Source organism: Loa loa (genome assembly GCF_000183805.2).
Source record: "Loa loa unplaced genomic scaffold supercont3.353, whole genome shotgun sequence".
NCBI lineage: Eukaryota > Metazoa > Nematoda > Chromadorea > Rhabditida > Onchocercidae > Loa > Loa loa.
In genome coordinates this window covers 16909-35785 of record NW_018108533.1, presented here as the reverse complement: position 1 = coordinate 35785, position 18877 = coordinate 16909, and the positions used below count along the sequence as shown (strand labels likewise).

Below are 18877 nucleotides of genomic sequence, written 5' to 3'. Positions count from 1 at the left end.
TCGAAATATATTTGTAAAATACAAAAAAAAAAAGAAGGAACTGAGGTAATTATCAAATTCAAAAGATAATTTTCTGTAATATCCGAAATATCATCATTATAGTTTACAACCTTGGAGGTTTCATCAAAAAAAAACCAAAAATAAAAACCTCCAAAATCTGATGACCTTTATATTCTAGGCAAAGAATATTATAAAAAAATTTTTTTTATTGAAATGAATAATTCGAAATATATATTTGTAAAATATGCCACGCAATACGTAAAATAAGTCACAAATTTACATATCTAATGCATTTTACGTACGCAGGAAAAGCACAAAATCAAGAACATTTGTTTCATCCTTTTCTCTTCCTTTCATTTTACATCTCGAAATGGTTTGAAAATTTCAAAACATTTGAAATCTCCAGTCATCCAGCAACTCGAATCTTGCAATATTCTTTAATCCTGTACAGAACATTCACATTCGTATCTGATTAATTGATGAACCCCGCCATTCATTTTTACCGGGAAAGTGTTCGATCTCCCTGCTATACTTATTCGAGATAAACGTCTCAGATATTTGGATGCATATCATGTATGGTATACTCATACCTGTTGAGCTTTATAATTTTTGAATGTCATCATTGACGAGCCACAATTTGGAACTGTTACAATAGGAATCGAACCATCAAATCACTCGATGGGAAACGACCAAGACAATGCCACTCAGCCATTACTACCAATCAATCATTATTTGGAACTAAAATTAAAACTTAAATATCATTTTGGAAAATTTTCTTCCAATACATTTCCTCATTCTCTTCGAATTCCATTCCCACTATTTTCCTCAAAATCCAACTTCACTGCTAATGAGAACAAAATTGATGCTCACCGACCAAATATATGATTCCATACCATAACATATAAAGCTTAACCAATTTTTTTCTATGGACGAAAAACAATTACTGCTAGTACCAAAGTATTCTGTGATCGCTTTTCAAGTGAAGGATGGTTCATATCTTATGTAAATCCCGACCATTATGCCCATATGTTAGAATTCTTTAGTAGTTATAATGACGTACTCCGTTTTAGAAAAAATGCAAAAGGTACTAGGGACAGTACACACTATCTATGATATACCAACCCCTAATACCTTTCATTTCTTGTCCCTTTTTCAAATTTTACAGTCATTCCATAATAATTCCTCATAAATTTGTGGCTTAGATATTGATTTTCAAGAAAATTATTTTGAGGAGAGAGCTTTGCGTGTTTGCATTTACAATTATATAAACCAAGGCATTTACACTGCTGTATGATGTGCGTACTTTAATAATAACAATATAGGATGATGGGAAATTCCGCCGAAACATTTTTATTTCGGAAGGATAAAAACAAAATATCGCCAAACAACCAAAATGATACATGTAAGATCAAAGGGTGAAGTATCTGAACTCTCGCTGCCCACGTATGATAATTTTACGCACGAATATTATATCATAAGGATAAAAAATAAAAAATGACGAGGACAACGTATCAAGCTTAAATTCACTGATGTCAGAAAATGCTGAGTTTTCGATTTTTTCTTTGCATTCAATCGCTTACCGGAAAGGATGAAAAAATCATTTCTCATTTCTCCATCATATATTCCATTTCCCCATTATCTAGTTCCTCCTGCAAAAAACAAGAAAAGACTACAAAAGGAAAGACTTTTATTATGCAGCAGTCAAGTTACTTTCGTGTACTGTTCAGCTAAGCTTAACTCATTAGCTCATTATAACCTAATCGAATTATAATGAGCTAATCGTTAATAAAAAAAAAAATAAACGTATAAATCACTTACATTTTGAAAAAGTTAAATTACTTACATTTTGAAAAGTCCTAAAAAAGAAATAGAAACGAACCATTATAGAAATTTAGTTTTCTAAAATACTCCCAACATGCACAATTAAATTAAGATTAATTTTACTTCCTGAGGTGGACTTGCTACTGGAGATTGTACATCATCATTAACATCAGCACCATCAGGGCTTGCTGCCGGTGAAGGGACATCATCATCTTCATCCTCGTGTTCCGCAACAAATCCATTACTTTCTTTGGTCCTGCGAATGTTACGATTTCAAAAATTTGAAAATTTAATAATGCCCAGCAGAAGGAATTCATGAAGATGTTTCAAAATTGAAAGTTTGGTTTATTTACGAACTTACCTTTTTTCAGTATCTTCTGTTACATAACCAATACTTCCACGATTCCAACCACTTTTCGGAACTCGCCCGCTTTGTAAAATTGCTTGTAATCGCTCCACTTCAGCAAGACTTGAAGCAGATGCAATTGCCTCCTTAAAGGCATAAAGTTAAATTCCTTTTACTGAATATGTCGGATTTTATCCTCGTTACTGCAGCAAACATTTTCCATTTTCAATCTTTACAGGTATGTCCCCTGATACTACTTCCTGGATCACCCAGAGAAACTTGAAATTTAAAAACAAACTCTTGGATAATGATCTGATATTCCAAAAATTCAATATCTTCTCCTATCTGTCTTACATTTGTCAGTTCTACAAATACTGAAATTTAAGCACAAACTTAAAGACAAATCCATTTTTTCTACCCTACCAACATTGTATTACTCACATTTGCAGTGAATCTTTAGTTCAAAACATTTCATTTAGCATACCAACATACTGAAATTTAAAATTCTTAAAATCCTAAATTTACCGTTAAGAGATGAAACATCTAAGAAATTGCTAAAAGACTTTGCCTCAATTTCCTTAGCATCTTCTATACGCAAATTTCTTGGTTGTCCGTCTTCTTCGTCATCAGGCATAGTCTTCGATTTCTTTACAACTTCCTCCCTGAATTTCTGACCTTTTTTACCCTTGAACAAACCATCTGCTTGTTTCCTTTCCTGAAAAAATATCCTCGTTATAACCAAATCACATACGTCTCATATATTATTATTCGTCAAAATGAATAATGACAAACTTACCGCGAGACGAACTCGTTTAAAATCGAGAACACGCACTGATGGTACCTTGTATATTACGTAAAGACGATATTGTGGTTTGTGAGTTAGTGGGTTTCCAATCAGTCTGGAAACAAATCGATATGCATTTTCGAATGGATTGCATTTTCTAACGGTATTCAAAATTTAAGTCAAAAGTAAAGTACGTAAATCAGAAACTCACGTCAGATACTCCAATTTTGGGCAGCTTGCTAGAGGATCAATATCACCCAATTCACATAAATTATTATTCGTCAACGCCAGAGTCTTCAGTGATGGCAACACTTCGCCAATGTTCGGCATTATCTGCCTGTAAGATGAATACAGCAAAGATCACAAAATATAATCAATTTAGCTCAAATAAGCCAATAAATCGGAAAATTCAATATTTAAATTCAAATTCAACTCGGTATATTTGAATAAATCTAGTCCAAAATGGCTTACTGCACGCGATTATTGTGCATCAAAAGGGTGCTAAGTCGTCTCAATAGAGGGATATTCTCCAGTTTTCTTATATCATTATCTGTTAAATCAATCGTATCGAACTGATCCTGAAAAATTCTAATAAAAGCTGAAAAAAGTGAAAAAAATCTAATCTTTGCAAATTTGAAACACTGAAAGTGGATATTATTAAAAGACTTGTGCTCTTTTATAGCAAAACATCTAGTCAAGAAAAAATTGTAAATTACTCGCCAAAATGAAAAATTCGACCTTAAATCCTTATACTGAAAAAAAAAATCTTTGGTTTTTCCGTGACTCCTTCTCTCTACATTCTGTTTATGACAGTTCAAGAAATAGCTTTAATAAATTTTTGAGATAAGAAAGCGCTTAAAAGATCAACCCTGTTGACCGTCAAAAAACATTGGAAAAATTCTGCGAAAACTGACAAATAAGCTAAAAAGCTGAAAACTGAAGAAACAAAATTCTTAAAATAACCCTTCTCAAAAAGGATTAACCTTCGTAACGCCGAGATTCTCCAGCACAGGAATTTTGCAAGCTCGTAAGCTTAATTCTCGATCGCGAACCGTATTAAGATATTGAAGCGAGTCGTTAATTAACTCAACCGTTAGGCGGACCATTCCAGCAATAAAGCTGCAGAAAAGTTAGTAAATTATTCACCAATAGTCGAAAAAACTCGAATAATAATGCACGAAATGCTATAACATATATCCACTGAAACAAAATTCAGAACAACACAGAAGTCAGCAATTCTGGAAGCCTAAAGAAAGACATTAACTTTTCCGAAAACTTTCAGAACGTATACTTAGCTTCAATATGATTAAAGGTATGCCTCACATTGTTATACCACATTCATCAACTTTAGATTACCGTCACAAGTCTCGGAACTAACTGTCCCGATATCTAGAATTACTGGCTTTTATGGCTTCGTTAGTAGCACAATGCTACAATTCCTAGGATTTATGCATCATTAGTTTAGTGATTTTTGCACTTTCACAAATACCACTTAATATATGAAATGTTAATCGAATACCGATAAAGCTAGCAATATATTACAACCTCTTATCCCTCCATTTCCTTACCTTCAATAATGATCACGCTTTGCTATCATAAATCAACTGCATATTCTTCTTCCCAGTTAAAATTAGAACAAAAAACTGAAAGTTAAACCAAATAGGAAATATTTAAAAGTATGCTATTAGATGTTTCATGAAACATCCAGAAAAAAAATCCTTTCTTAAACAGAATTCTTGAAATAGAAAATTTTATCGATGAAAAAAGAAAATATGATCAAATATCATAGCATAAATTGTTTAACAAATTGATATCACATTCTCTATACAGTCATCCTTTTCTCCTCCAACGTCTTCTATATGTACTCCGCGACAAACAAAAAGTATTCCAATTTTTCGATGTTTGGAAAATTCAATGAAGTGAAATGATTCAAAATAAATGCATAAATTCTTCATAATCACATAGCATTTCGTGCTACAAACCTATATTGTAATGGATAATACTGATTGTCCCACTCCAAAATTTCATATGCAGCCCTAGTATCTTAATTCTTTTATTAAACAATAATCAATTGATACTGCTGATTAAGCAATATACTTTTTAAAAAAAATATACATATAGTAGAATACGCACATATTAGGAAAAAAACACTGGAAGTTTTGTGAGGTCTCTACAATCCTATCTCATTTAACGATACTCGATCGATATAACTAACAGTCAGTTATGAAAACAATGAAATTATGGATGGACAAAATAAGGAAATATCGAATATATGTGAAAAAAAGACGTAATCAAATTATAACTATCATTAGCTTCTTTCGTTGTTTCTAACAAAATTAATGCCGTATTGATAAGGGTCATGAACCACTACATTTTCTATATATATTTAGATAAGCATTAGAAGACAACAGCATATTAAATAATTCAACAGCCTTTGAGAATAGAAAATCAGAAAATTTTAATCTCGAAAAGATTGAGTCAATTTATCTTTAAAAAAAGAAAAAAACTGTACAAATTATACATTCAACACGAGAAGTACAAACAACAATATCATTAAATGAATTTAAAATAATGATTGGCGATATCTTTTCTTTTAAACAAATCATTAGCAGATATCTTTTAAATAGATCATTAGCTTATTTCATCAGCCACTTGAACTTCGCAACCTGCCTGCTATAAATACAGCATTTTTCCACGCTTCATAGAGTAAATAAGAATAGCCATATCATATAAGATTATATTCCACAAAATCACTGGTTGAATTATAACAATGTTAACCTTTCGTAATAATGGTAATAATAAGAATGAACAAAATAATCACTGTGAACGGAAGCCATTGTTTCATGAAACCGCCAATCCTGAAAAGTTTTCTTCCATAAAAAAATTTCAAAACTTCCAAAACTTGATAAATTTAGTCATGTGAACTAACATTTGATGGTTACTGATCGGATATTTTAAGACTTTAAAGCTTTAATTCACATTTTAATACGCTTTAGTGTATGCTTCTATCATGAATAGCATGTTTACAGTGGTCAGTAAAGTAACAGCGGAAAAACCACACATTCCAGACATCAGGAAATTTTCTTTTCTCAATAAGTTTACAATAAAGGATGAGCTAATTCAACATAAGACAACTAAAAAATTGAAATTTTCTTCAGTTATCTTGATTATATGGAATGCAAAATTACTGGTGAATGAAAATCGATACAGCAGAATACGCTTTAGTGTGTGCTTCTATCATGAATAGCATGTTTATAGTGGTCAGTAAAGTAACAGCGGAAAAACCACAGCCAGACGTCAAAAGTGCCTCAATTTGATAAAAGTAAAGTGATTCAAATACTTTTACTATAGACAGATCAAGCATAATGGCCTGGTGGCTAACAGAACAAATCTTTCAGAAGTTTAATAGGGAACCTATCCGGCATATAATCACTCATATCATCTGTGGCGGGAAAAATGTATTGAACCTTCGGCTCAATCCTATAGGATTAATTAAATTCTTCCCGATGAAAAACTTACCCAACATATTGACCTTTGAACAATAGCATATTAACCAGTCGAAAACAATTATAATCTCGTCTGTGACCATATTTCATTTTATTCAGCGCCAACGCAACATGACAGTAACAATTGTCACAGAATAAAGTATGCTGTAAGAGGTCAAAAAAAAAACCTCACATAAACAGACAAGAAAAATACTTGATACGAATAGTAGAAGTACTCGAAGCTATGATAAAAAGATTCACTATTCTATTAGTTCCGGTCTGCATAAAGCGTCTACTAGTCTCGGCCTGCATGAATAAGGAAGATTGAAGAAAGTTTGCCTGACATCAAATCAAATTCCTTTATGTTTCCTGCAGCTTCATATAATAAAAAACCTTGACATAACCTGCCAATAAGAACTCATGAGCAGCAAAAATTGAGAAAATAGGACTCAAGTAGAAAAACATACCACGTGATCTTTATATTCCTCCGACGCATCCAACACAGCGCGATCCCAGGCTTCTACTCCACCATCAATCGTGTTTGGATCTACTTGCCGATACCATGTGGGCCAACCGAAAGCCATATCATCTTCCTGAAAAACGCCATATTATCTCCAAGAGGATAAGCTTATGAAATGATCTGCCTCGATAAATCAACAATAATTTAAGAACGTCGATTTTTTAGAAATTCTTCAGTTATTGATTTCCTAAACTAAGATTAGAAGACTTGTACTGAAGTAAAATAAAGCTGAAAATAAAAATTGTGGGATAATTTGTCTGATTTTTTCGTCCTCACTATCAAGGAAAACATCGAAAGAAATTATCGGAATGATATTTAATTGTTATGATACAAACACGGAAGATACTTACAGAAACACAATAGCTTCCCGAGAAATCGCGGATAATACCTCGGCTTGTCGCTATGCCCATATGACCCACAAATGGGAATAACCACCTGCAATATAGATAGCAATAACGTAAAAAAATCAAATTTAAAAACTTCGATTTGCATTGTTGAAGCATACTCATCGCAAAATTTCATGTGTACAAAGAAATTATAATCTTTTTTTCATGTATGAATTCTTCTAAAAAAAAGACATATGATGCTAAATCAAAAGAAAAAGCATCAATTGCTGATTCGAAACAAAAGCCATCCAGTCCGCCAAAAGCAAAAAGGCATAATTCTGGTAGAGGAACTCTTAAATTTGTACTTGTAACTAACTCGATTGAAAGTATCATGTATGCAGACTACTGTATCCGTAACTTTACATGTCCAGGGGTAATTTTTCGGAACCTTTCAAAAAATCCTCAAGTCTAAAACTTCTTATGCAACAGTTTGTATTTTAAAGCATCAGAAGCAATGGTTCACGTTTTCTGACTTTCAATAAAAAACCATTAATTTTATCTTTCGGCTACACCCTGAATTAATACACTCGAGAAACAATGAAACAGTGTAGCCAGAAAATCTGCGCAGATAAGAAATTGACCAGTAATACTAAACCAAATAAATGTTACTGACAGTTTTTTACATACAACTAATACAAATCAAAGGAATGAAATGCAGAAAATTCAATACTTACCGAGATCTAAGCCTAGTGAAATCACGTACTGCATAAAAACGATGCAAATGCATATGACTGGTGTGAAAAGTGTATAACTTTAACATAGAGATAGTATCGATTGAACGTAATATGAAACTCACGTAAGTATCGGTATGGGCGTCCAAACGACACAACACGGAAATCGATGTCGTATCGGATCTACTTCCATCATATTCGTTTCCAGTTCGTCAGCTTGATCCTGCTGCATTTCAAATTATATAAATTAGCGAAACCGGGAATAAACTGTAATCTCCAACACCTCATCTTTTGCTCTGACCCAAACCATATGAAAAATATTAGGATTGGTTCCGGTCATTATTTTCGGGGACTAGTCGGAATTAACGGTCCGGCCGATTTTATAATTAATTTGCATTAAATGAGTTGGGAGGTAATTAACAATTGATGAGGAAGTATGTCATTTTTTGACAACGATTGTAGAGGAGAGTCAGAAATAATATCATTTATTGCGAGATTACAAAGATTGGTAGAATTATCTGAATAATATTTCATCAATTATTGAAAAAATTTACAGAGTGATGTTACAGCGAACGAAAATAAACTATCCAATGTAGAGAGAGAGAGAGAGATTAGGAAAATTTACAAATGAAAACATTTGTTAAATTTATAAGATGATGTTATATGAGACTGTTTGAATATTTAGATAAGACGAGAAGATTTTTCCTTTTTAATTTAAATAAAATCCACAGTTTCAATGTTGGAATAGGATTAGAAATTTTGGTTAGATCTTTCCTTTTTTTTCGGAGAAAAAAATTAACAATTATAATTTCAGGTTAAATTATATGTGAAGAAATTGCTATCATTGATGGATGATCATTCACATTCAGATCAACGCTCTACCCGTGAATACTTCAGTTCTCCGCGTGTTGTTAGAGTAAAAATTGAAATCTCATCCTTTTTCTTTTAAATATACAGTTCGTAATAATTTAGTGTGGTACTTTCTAATCTGATCAAATAATTTCTTGATTTGTTAAATGTAATTTATTTAGATTATTGTATGCTGAACTGAGATATTAGATTTTACATTCTGCTATCATTATATCTAGTTTAATAAACATTATCACTATTTTATGAAACTCCTCAGTTAGAACTCTTAAGTGATCATTTTTGTTTTTCTAAACAACTAAACAATCGAATAATTTAGTGATTTAATTTGCGATAAATTAAATAATAAGTGAATTAGTCTAATTAATTGTTTTATTTATCTACTTCATATTGCTTCATTTCACTGTAATATTAAGGAGCAAAGTAATTATTCAGTTAGTTTAATTAATTCTTTGCCTTTACTATTTAATAGCATTGCAAAAGCAAACAATGAAGGGGTCATTTAATAAGGGAAAAAGGGTGACATTAATAATGGACTAAAAACGATAATTAAGTTAACTGATTTATTATTCAGCCTAAATTGAAGTCAGCTCATTTCTAGATGATTTATTTCTTGATTTATATTGAATGAGCTGCTTGTCAAAATAAATTAATATAAATTTGATGCTTAAATCTAATTCATTCTATCTCAACTGTTGTAAATTTAATTTCCAATTATGCATAAATGCTAAATTGAACTTATTCCTCTATTGCAGTTTTATTCGATTTGTTTGATTTCACTCAGTTTTTCAGGACGAAAATGAAATGAGACGAGGACGTCGGATCCATCAATACAGCGGCAGCGCAGATACTCGAGAAAATAAATCAAGAAATGCGACGGTAACGATTATGCCTCGTCCAACTGCTATTTTATCGAAACGTAAAGGTTTTTTTTTCGAATTTTTTTTTCATTTTCTATTTTTTGCATCGAATAGTGTTCTTAGGAGCGGTTGCTCAGATATCGTAAAACACATCCTGTAGGAGTCATCATTGTTAATAGAAACTTTTTTTTTCCATTTTGTTTCTAGAAGAAAACGGCATAAATTGGGAGCTTCTCAAACTTAGAATTCGAGTTGTTCTTGATTTGAAGCTTATTATTTTGTATTAAAAATTTTTTGTTGATTAAATTCTTTTACAATTGCAGAAGAACCGACCACATCTGACAATGTAGAAGATAGTCAGAAGATGATGTCTCAGGCTGCTTCTTCACCTCAAGTATAATAGTAGTTGTGGCTACATTTACATCTATTTATTGCCGCAATAATTGTTATTGTAAACGAAGATGGGTAATACAGAAGTATTTTTTATTAATTCTTTTAAATTTGCTATTGCAGGAAGTAACGCCATCCGGAATAACTCGTCCAAATACTACGTCACGGCTAGTAAGAGGATCATCAAATACAGTTAGAAGCTCTTTATTCCGGACAGATAAGACACGTTAGCTTTTTTAAACTAGTATCATGATCTTCATGAAATGTTTCCGTCGTTATCAAATTTCAATTTTTTAATTTCAAAAAACTGGTAAATGGTTTTTAGAAATTTCTCGTAATGCAACAACAACAACAACTGTCATGGAACAATCCCTCGGGTTTATGAAGGCGGCTGTGCGTTTACTTTCTGACACAATGGATTTTACAGATGTTGTCGCGGTTTGTTGATTGTTGTCATTATTACTATTATTATCACTGTTTTGCTGAGCGGGAAAAGAGGAATATAAAGTAGCTTAATCGTTGTTCCTACAAATCCAGGAATGAAAAAGACATTGTTTCTGGTTTTTTTTTCTGCACAAAATAAAATTCTTGGAATCCTCGCATATTTTCAAAACTGCATATTTAATCCTTGCAGGATTATTTATCCACTACAAATACAAATTTTACTGTTATCGGTATTATCGGTCCACAAGGTTCGGGCAAATCAACACTTCTTAGCATGATAGCCGGTAATGATCATATGGATATGTATAGGTGCGTAGTATTTTCATCGTTCTGAGACTGTTGCTTGGACTTTTAAAGCTTCATCAGTTAAATATAAAATCATCTTGAACTAATTAGCGGGTGCAAATAGTTGTTAAACGCTATAAATCATTCTGTATAGCTGACATTTAGTCATTCTCTATCTCCAGGAGAGATATTGAATATGTGAAGAATATTGATATTAAAAAAAATTTCTCCGATTTCCTTTGCTAATTTTCTTTTTGTCACCCAGAATAACTGCTTGTTCTTTTATTCTCGACTGATGACTGTATCTTGTGATCACTATACCTGTTACGAGCTTTTAAAACAGAAATCCTGCGTTGCAAATTTGTAAAAGAAAAAAAAATTGTAAAAAAAAATTTGTAAAGAAAAATCTATAAAAAAAAAATTTTCTGCGTTGTAAATCCGTGTTAAAAATGTACATAATGAATTAAGACGTACCATTTTATACTTCTGTTATACAGTAGCTTAATACGGTCACATACTTTACTGTTTTAGACATTATGCTTTTCGTCCGGCATCTCGCGAAGCAGTTGAATGTTGTCGTTATCAATCCCAAAAGATAAGCGTTTATGTAACCAAATCAAGGATGATTTTATTGGATTGTCAGGTAAATTTTTCCGTGTTCATAGAGGTTTCTTCCGATCGGGGTGCAATATTTCTTTATACATAACTATTTCTTTATATCATTATTATATTTCTTTATATCATTTCTTTATATTTCTTTATATCATTTCTTCATACATAACTTTTGTAAATCAATTAATATAAGATCAGGACCACTGTTGTATATGTGTATTTCCAATAAAAGATGTTGAGAGTACTGCGAATAAAAAACTGCCTCGAATAACTAGCAAAAAGTGTGACTGTTGTAGGCAATCAGTTCTCCTTCGATTCTTATTCATCTGTTAGCGTCATCATCGTTAGATGGAGGTCGTTCGGGAGGTTCAAAAGCAGTGGATCTTTGTCGAGGATTTGCAGCTCTTTCGGGAGAAATTGAAGTATTACCAAGTATTCTGAATACGACGTTTGCAAATTTTCTTGTTCAGCTTTATTGTAGTAATTAGGGATTAAATTATTCCGTCAAATTTATTTTTACTTGATTTTCAAATTCTAAATCTTCAATTGAAAAATTTTCCAGAGCTTGCATTTAACAGCATTTCTCTTACAAGTATGTCATACTGTAATACTTTCTGTGGATTGGTTCGTTGATATCGATGTGATTAGACATGTACGGACAGCTGAAATGCTTCGCGTAACACCGACTCATTACTCACCTGAGACAGTGAAATACAAACCAAATCGTAGAATTAATTTCGGTAATTTTTTTTGTAATCTTTGTGCTCATTTATTGGTCAGTTTGGATTTACTGGGCCAATTATAAACTAATGAAGTTGTTATAAGCTTATTGCCAAAATCGACTATTTTAGCGAAGACATTTTATGATGATAAAGTAATTGCGTCAGGTTCTCACGAATCGCGTGGTTGAAAATCATGTCTTTTTATAAAAGTCATGTTGTCGCAAGATTGTCACTATGCCTCCTGATTGGAAAAATTTTAATCTTGGAAATGATTGATAAGGCAAAATAATTGATAAACGTTGACATTTTCCAGTCTTGGCCCATCAAAGAGCCAGGTCAGAAGATTTTCAACCAAGAAATGTAAAGAATCGAGCCAAAATTCTGGAATGTTTATTCAGTGATTCGCAACTGAATATCAAAGCTGGCATATCATTAGGCGGTTTAGGGTGTAAACCGTATAGTGAAATTGCATCGAATGTAAATTACGTATTGCTCTCAGAAATGAAACCACGACCAAAAGTGGAAGCATCCGCAGCTGGTGAGTTTTTCTCTCATTTCATATGTATTTTGAAAAGTTGCCAGAAGAAAGTTGAAGGATAAAAAATTGCTTTTTCGATGTTTCTTTTGGAACTTGAAATATAGTATTTGTGACTTCTAATTTAATTCTTGATTTCGATTTCAAATGGACAATCATATGATTTCATTTGCAACTTTAATTTTTATTGTTACTGAAAAAGCTTAGGACTAAAGTTTTCGTGGACACAATTTTATTAACAATATAAATTGCAAAGAATTTGTTTTCTTTCTTAGCAAATTCATTTTTTGATTTTAAAATTTTGTGTTGTTTTAATGAAAATTATTTGTTTAAGTTTTACCGTATATGGCCGTGGATCACACTCCCTTACGAGCAGTTGTTGATTATAAAGAAGTTGTACGTCCGTTACGGATTCGGTTGCTGTCATTACCGAAAGAATCATTCATTCTTGGGAATCAGCCTTTTACAGAAATCCAGTGGTAATAATTTCTTTGTTGCTGTCAATTTCTTCTTTAGAAGGGGTTTGTTATCGATTTCTTCTTTAGAGGAAGTTTGTTAGAAAAGATGAGGAATTTAGTAGATCTTTCAAATCAAGAAATATAATGTTGATTTTGGATTACGGTTACAAATTAGCACTGATTTCGGATGTTTATGATTGGATAATGTTTCCAAAGTACCATTTGTTTACAGGTATGAATTTGCTACGCGAACTTGGCGGGCAACACACGGAAGTGCGGAAATTGCAAAATATGCGTCAGCGATAACGAAAATTGCTGATGAATGACTAGTCACTTGGAAATACCAACAGTATTATTATAGTTGAAATATCGGAAGCAAGGTTATTTTAGGGCTTTCAGTTATTGGATATCAATTTTTGCAGAGATTCCTTTTAGGTCTTGGATGATTCTCCATTATAAGTCGAGTATCTTCCCAATCTTCTTTTTTTTCTCATTATATTTCTAATTCAGACTCTGGTTCCCAATTCGAGAATTTTCAAGTTCATGTTAGCTCAAAAAGGGATTTTTCGGATCCAAATTTTTCAGTCTTAAGGCCTATCATCTCGTTTTGGTAGATTTTTTTTGAATTGATATTAATCTGATGTTAATTTAAAGTTTTTGAAATGAATGGGAGATTTTCACATGTTTTTTTCCGAGTTGAAAAATCCATTCAAGTTCAAAGCGGTGAATCATTTAGTAACTATGAATAAGGTACAATACAGATTCTGAGGCAGAAAAGCTAACCGTAGATTGATAATAGGTTCTTATTAAATTCATTTTTATTGATTTCCAGTTTCAATCAGCCAGCCTTTATTTCCTAAAACTTTTGGTTGTCTGGAATTTAATTCAACATTTATTTTGTTACAATTTATCTTTAAGAATTATATGTCTATTACAAACCAATAGTAGTTTTGGCCAGGTGTCTCAATAGAGTCTGTATTCTTCGTCTTCTAATCAAAAAGATTTTGTGCCGTGATGTTTCCAGGCATTTCGATATTTAAATACTATACTTCTGTTAGGTAAAAAAGAAACTCGAGTTTCCATAAAATGTCCGTAATTCTGATTATACTCCACTAATATTTATTTAAATGCTGAATCGGAATATAAGATTAGTGTTCGAAATTCGAAACGAAGCTTGAATATTTCATATTCAAGTGTTAAGTCTTCATTCATTGCCAATTATATAAGTCTTATCTAGTTACCATATCGCTTTTTATACTTATTAGCTTTCTTAATCCTTATATCTTTGATCTAAAATTCAGTTCTTTCCTCATCCTACATTCAAAAATATTCAACGGAATATTAGACAATTAAACTTTCCATTTGTTTCTTGGAAATTTCTGTTCTTTTCAAGCGAAACACTTTAAGGTCTTCTTTTTAAGGCCATATTGGTCGTCATAGTAGTATACTTCGAGTAAATGTCGGAATGTTTTTATGTTATATATTCGCATTATCACTAAAGAAATAGTTTTCATGTTTTCATTGGCTATTTTAAATTCTTAGAATTAATAAAAATTAATTTCCGAGCATTAAATATGTCAAACGCCGGTTATTATCAGAGGCAATGTGACGACATATTTATGTTTTATAATGACGATGTCCAATTGTTTCATAGGTACTATTGCGACAAACATGATGAGAAATAAGGAATAACCGTATTATTGCTTTTAAATAAGTTCCCATGGGGAATGCTAATAATTAATGGTTCATTCGGTAGAAGAATTAGGAATGTTCATTTTCCTGGTTGATTATAGTAAAATTCCGTCTCAGTTTACTAATAAGTACAAAGATCCATTGCATACAAAACATAACTACAGAAATATAATACAACAAACTTGTCAAACTTGATCGCTTCACATATACTGTAAATTCAATAAAGCACTAATAAGGAGAAATAATTCATTTTAGTTTCACGGTTTAGTTAAAGTTTAAATTTTTTAATAATTCAAACGCTAGACATTATACCCTTTTCATAGCTAATTTATGTGTGATTTTTTGTACAAAAAAAAAAAAAAATGTATAATATCAAAACGTGCCATTTCATTAGTCCTCGTACTTATAAAAAATTTGTCGAATTATTCAAATGAAATGTTAAGTTTGCTTTTAAAAGTTCAAACCCAGTTTTTATGGAATGCATTTCCTTTGACCTAAACAATAAAAGGATGCATTTTCTTCTAATGTAACTCAAATATTCAGGATTCTGTCACTCATGCTTTTTATAGGACGTTTCGGCACTATAATTTTACTATTTCGGAAATTCCGCTACCATTACACCTTTTACATTTTGCATATACCGCAATATCATATCCATACTGAAGATATTCCAGCTTTATAATTTCAAGTTATGAAGCATTCCGGCATTGCTATTACTTTAGTATTCAACATTTCAGCATTGTGTTTTTCACAATTAAAGCATTTTAAGATTCATTTATGGTTTTTTTTCTTTTCAGCCCTGTTACATCAATATTAATGATATCTTAACACCAGCAAAACTTTGACATTGAAGACATCACGAGTGTGTAACTATAGTTGCAAAGATCAGTATTCTGCTTTGTTGTTTATTTTGATCATTTAACATAAATGATAAGAACGAAGCAATGATAGCAATGAATTAATGAAATTATACAATATAAATATAAGCTGAATGACATTATCAAATTGTATCTATGATAAAGTGCGAGTAATTTTAAAAAATTTTATAACAATCTTTAGCCAGTGATATCAATTGTTGCCGTCCCTTTTTCTATGCTCTGTAAATACGATAACGAAGCATAACTATTTACTTTTTACTATTTTAAAAAGAATTTGAACAGTTGTAAGAAAAAAAAAAGTAGAAAGGATATGATTAATCCTTCTATGGAGTATTAGAGAAAAGCCAAAATTGCTCTTATTTGATTAATAATTTTAGTTCTAAATAAACAATAAAAATTATGTTCTAGTAAGAATTTGCATATAAATTACATATGTATGATGAAAATTTAATACCATTAAGATTTAATTAAGAATTACAATTTAATTAATATGAGTATCCATATTTTTTTTGGTACTTCATGTCTGTTTTTTACGATATTTTTTTTAAAAATAATCTATGTAATTCGATTATTTCTTTTTTTTCTTTTCATTTCAAATTTGGAATTGTATGATGTAAATGAGGTATCCAAATTTGAATAAATCAGTTTAAATCTGATTAGATATTGACAGCAGTTAGCCATTTGTTTATCACTTTCATTCAATATTCAAATTGTTTTTTCAAATTTTTGCCATTTATTTCTATATTTAAATCAGTAATTTATTGTTATATGAATCTGTAATATGTCAAACAAGTTTACATGCTTATAATGTATGTTAATTTTGATATTCCATCCTATTTTTTTAACCGGTTTCCTCATTTCTTCTAATGAATCGGTTCCCCCAAAACTTGTTTGTACCAATCTGTTCACTTTTATGTGCGGCTGTGTCTGCAAAAAAAAGAAAAAAAAAAAAACTTGATATTCCCTGTCATATGAGAAATCTTCCTATTCAATACTTTCTCGGTAAATTGTCTTTTTTTTTTCAATATTTTCCGGAAATAGTTTATGTTATTGTCATGCCAAATTTGCTATGATACTGCTGGAAAAAAAAAGAAAAAAATTGAAGTATATCGATATCATATAATACGAATGCCTCACTATAGAATTATTTGATTTCTAAATTCATTAATCCAAGAATATCGAAACAGTTATCCTATAGCAAAAAAAGGGAAACAAACCCTAACACTTTCTTTTTTCTTTGTAATATTTAAAAAAATGATAACCTATTGGAAATTGAGATCCCGTAACGTATTGATTAATGAGAAATATCATAGCAATTTGTCATCTATTCCTTTCAATTTTTCTCTATGATTTTCTTTTACCTTCACTTATTCATTCCTTTGCTTTACTTATTTAAATTATATTTAATTATTTCATTTATGCCTATTCATAATTATTCGTTATGATAAATTGAGTTAGCAAATTAAACAAATTTTATTGGTGACAGTCCCATAAGCTTTGGTTTAGATACGATTCTCGAAAGCTTAATGTCAGCGAAACAAACAATATGGACAAAATTTCCACATTAAATAATTTTACACTGCAAGTTGCTGTGATCTTTATTGCTTGGTATTTTGTTAGTTCAGCATCAAGTATTGTCAACAAAATTACATTACAGGTTACCCATTTTCTATATCCTAAAAAATATGTTGCAACAATTTTGCAACAATCATTTAAACAAATTTATGGGATTTAATATATTCAATTTTTTTTTTTGAATACTTTAATTCAGTTTTGTATTATTTTATACCAGAAATCTTAAGAAAAAATTTTCACAAATATCTAAATGCTAGAATTATAAATTCTCGACATATTGCATTTTCATTTCAATTAATGCTAAAATAACATTATTTTTTTCTAATAATTTTATTAGTATTATTTACTTATTTGTAAACTATTCATTTTCAGAATTATCCATATCCTGTGACGGTTGCTTTGGTGTCACTTTGTTATGTTGAACTTTGTTCCGTTCCTGTGCTTCGATTATGGCGTATCAAACAACCTTCTATATCGAATTATTATCTTATATATTATATCATTCCAATATCATTTGGTAAAGTGATTGCTGTTGTTAGTGCATATGTGAGCGTTTGGAGAGTATCAGTTTCATACGTTCAAACAGGTAAATTAATTGTGTTTCGTAGATAAGTAGCATTTTCAGAAGTAAATTAGCTTTATAACCTATATTAATTATTAAATAAGGGTTATGTTTTTATTGAGAACTTTGATAACAATTAAGGTCAATTTTATTTCCCAAATACGACAATTTTCTTATCAGCAAAATATTACATCTAATCGAATTTATTTGACATGATTGTAACAATTACCTTCACAATTCATGTTTTTATTTAATTTTAAGCAAAATTCTTACTTCATACATCATCATATGTTTACAGTAAAAGCAACAATGCCATTATTTGCTGTCTTTTGTGCTCGAATTGTTCTGAAAGAGCGCCAAACCAAGCGTGTTTATCTATCATTAATACCGATCATAATTGGTGTAGCTATTGCAACATTTACCGAATTATCATTTGATTTAGGCGGTTTACTAAGTGCTTTGTTATCTACTGGTATTTATTCGGTGTTAAATGTTTTTGTTAAAAAGGTTTGTTTTTTTTGTATCAAATTCAGTAATTTGACGATTATTACTTTTACAAACCATAGATATCACGATATAATACAGTTTGAGGTATTACTGAGTTTTTTTCTTTTCTACATACCGGATAGAACAGTAGCAGAGATATTACAATCAAGTAAAATCGTTGTAAGTTAAATGGGTAATTCATTAAGAGTGGAGATTTAGTCGATGACGTATAATATATATATGTATATTTTTCTGTTTTCATTTTCGTGATGGCTTATTATTGTGGCGTGGTGATGAGTCAGTTGTATGCAATTTCTCTTTTGTTTTCATTTTTCGATTATTTTCTATGACCATCAATTTCTAATGTAATTTCACCTGTGTCCTATATATTTCTAATTAATAATAATTTCTATCACATTATATATATATATATATATATATATATATATATATATATATATATATACTACTATATATATATATATATATATATATATA

General features: G+C 30.8%; 4 protein-coding genes across 5 annotated transcripts in view; 2 read left to right on the top strand and 2 right to left on the bottom strand.

Annotated features, from left to right (window-relative positions):
* Positions 1 to 1378: 1378 nt before the first annotated feature.
* Positions 1379 to 4072, bottom strand: LOAG_05924 (U2 small nuclear ribonucleoprotein A). Its single transcript, XM_020447013.1, has 8 exons — positions 3935 to 4072; positions 3423 to 3529; positions 3163 to 3288; positions 2964 to 3066; positions 2736 to 2882; positions 2183 to 2313; positions 1945 to 2077; positions 1379 to 1649 (listed from the first exon to the last, which is right to left on the bottom strand). The coding sequence occupies exons 1-8, from the start codon at positions 4055 to 4057 to the stop codon at positions 1605 to 1607; spliced, it is 915 nt and encodes a 304-aa protein (XP_020302714.1). The 5' UTR covers positions 4058 to 4072; the 3' UTR covers positions 1379 to 1604.
* A 1513-nt stretch (positions 4073 to 5585) lies between these two features.
* LOAG_05923 lies at positions 5586 to 8336 on the bottom strand (the record flags this gene model as incomplete). 2 transcript variants are annotated; one of them, XM_020447012.1, is made up of 5 exons in its annotated part: positions 8017 to 8048; positions 7307 to 7391; positions 6904 to 7029; positions 6471 to 6601; positions 5586 to 5809 (listed from the first exon to the last, which is right to left on the bottom strand). In XM_020447012.1, exons 2-5 carry the CDS (start codon positions 7364 to 7366, stop codon positions 5725 to 5727), a joined length of 402 nt encoding a protein of 133 aa, XP_020305035.1. In that variant the 5' UTR covers positions 7367 to 7391; positions 8017 to 8048. The 2 variants fall into 2 exon arrangements, with proteins under 2 accessions (XP_020305035.1, XP_003141508.1); XM_003141460.2 differs by lacking the exon at positions 8017 to 8048 and adding an exon at positions 8139 to 8336 and having other exon boundaries at positions 5725 to 5809.
* A 483-nt stretch (positions 8337 to 8819) lies between these two features.
* Positions 8820 to 13610, top strand: LOAG_05922 (hypothetical protein). Its single transcript, XM_020447011.1, has 12 exons — positions 8820 to 8929; positions 9673 to 9805; positions 10064 to 10134; positions 10254 to 10356; positions 10456 to 10568; positions 10765 to 10883; positions 11391 to 11502; positions 11768 to 11893; positions 12034 to 12211; positions 12507 to 12731; positions 13063 to 13207; positions 13419 to 13610. The coding sequence occupies exons 1-12, from the start codon at positions 8861 to 8863 to the stop codon at positions 13510 to 13512; spliced, it is 1488 nt and encodes a 495-aa protein (XP_020302713.1). The 5' UTR covers positions 8820 to 8860; the 3' UTR covers positions 13513 to 13610.
* A 3645-nt stretch (positions 13611 to 17255) lies between these two features.
* LOAG_18541 (hypothetical protein) overlaps positions 17256 to 18877 on the top strand; it is a 4328-nt gene continuing 2706 nt past the window's right edge. Inside the window, exons 1-3 of the mRNA XM_020451204.1 lie at positions 17256 to 17413; positions 17704 to 17917; positions 18192 to 18400. Coding sequence (XP_020305034.1) covers positions 17303 to 17413; positions 17704 to 17917; positions 18192 to 18400 — 534 coding nt within the window. The 5' untranslated portion in view covers positions 17256 to 17302. The remainder of the gene's footprint in view (positions 17414 to 17703; positions 17918 to 18191; positions 18401 to 18877) is intronic.

What these genes read in the sequence shown, in the direction of transcription:
- LOAG_05924 (XM_020447013.1), bottom strand. Translation starts at nt 4,057, where the DNA reads ATGGTCCGCCTAACGGTTGAGTTAATTAACGACTCGCTTCAATATCTT. An exon ending in ACAGAAGATACTGAAAAAAG is followed by an intron (nt 2,078 to 2,182) that starts GTAAGTTCGTAA and finishes TAACATTCGCAG; the next exon opens with GACCAAAGAAAGTAATGGAT. An exon ending in TAGCAAGTCCACCTCAGGAA is followed by an intron (nt 1,650 to 1,944) that starts GTAAAATTAATC and finishes TGTTTTTTGCAG; the next exon opens with GAGGAACTAGATAATGGGGA.
- LOAG_05922 (XM_020447011.1), top strand. Translation starts at nt 8,861, where the DNA reads ATGGATGATCATTCACATTCAGATCAACGCTCTACCCGTGAATACTTC. An exon ending in GATCATATGGATATGTATAG is followed by an intron (nt 10,884 to 11,390) that starts GTGCGTAGTATT and finishes TTACTGTTTTAG; the next exon opens with ACATTATGCTTTTCGTCCGG. An exon ending in CTCTTTCGGGAGAAATTGAA is followed by an intron (nt 11,894 to 12,033) that starts GTATTACCAAGT and finishes AAAATTTTCCAG; the next exon opens with AGCTTGCATTTAACAGCATT.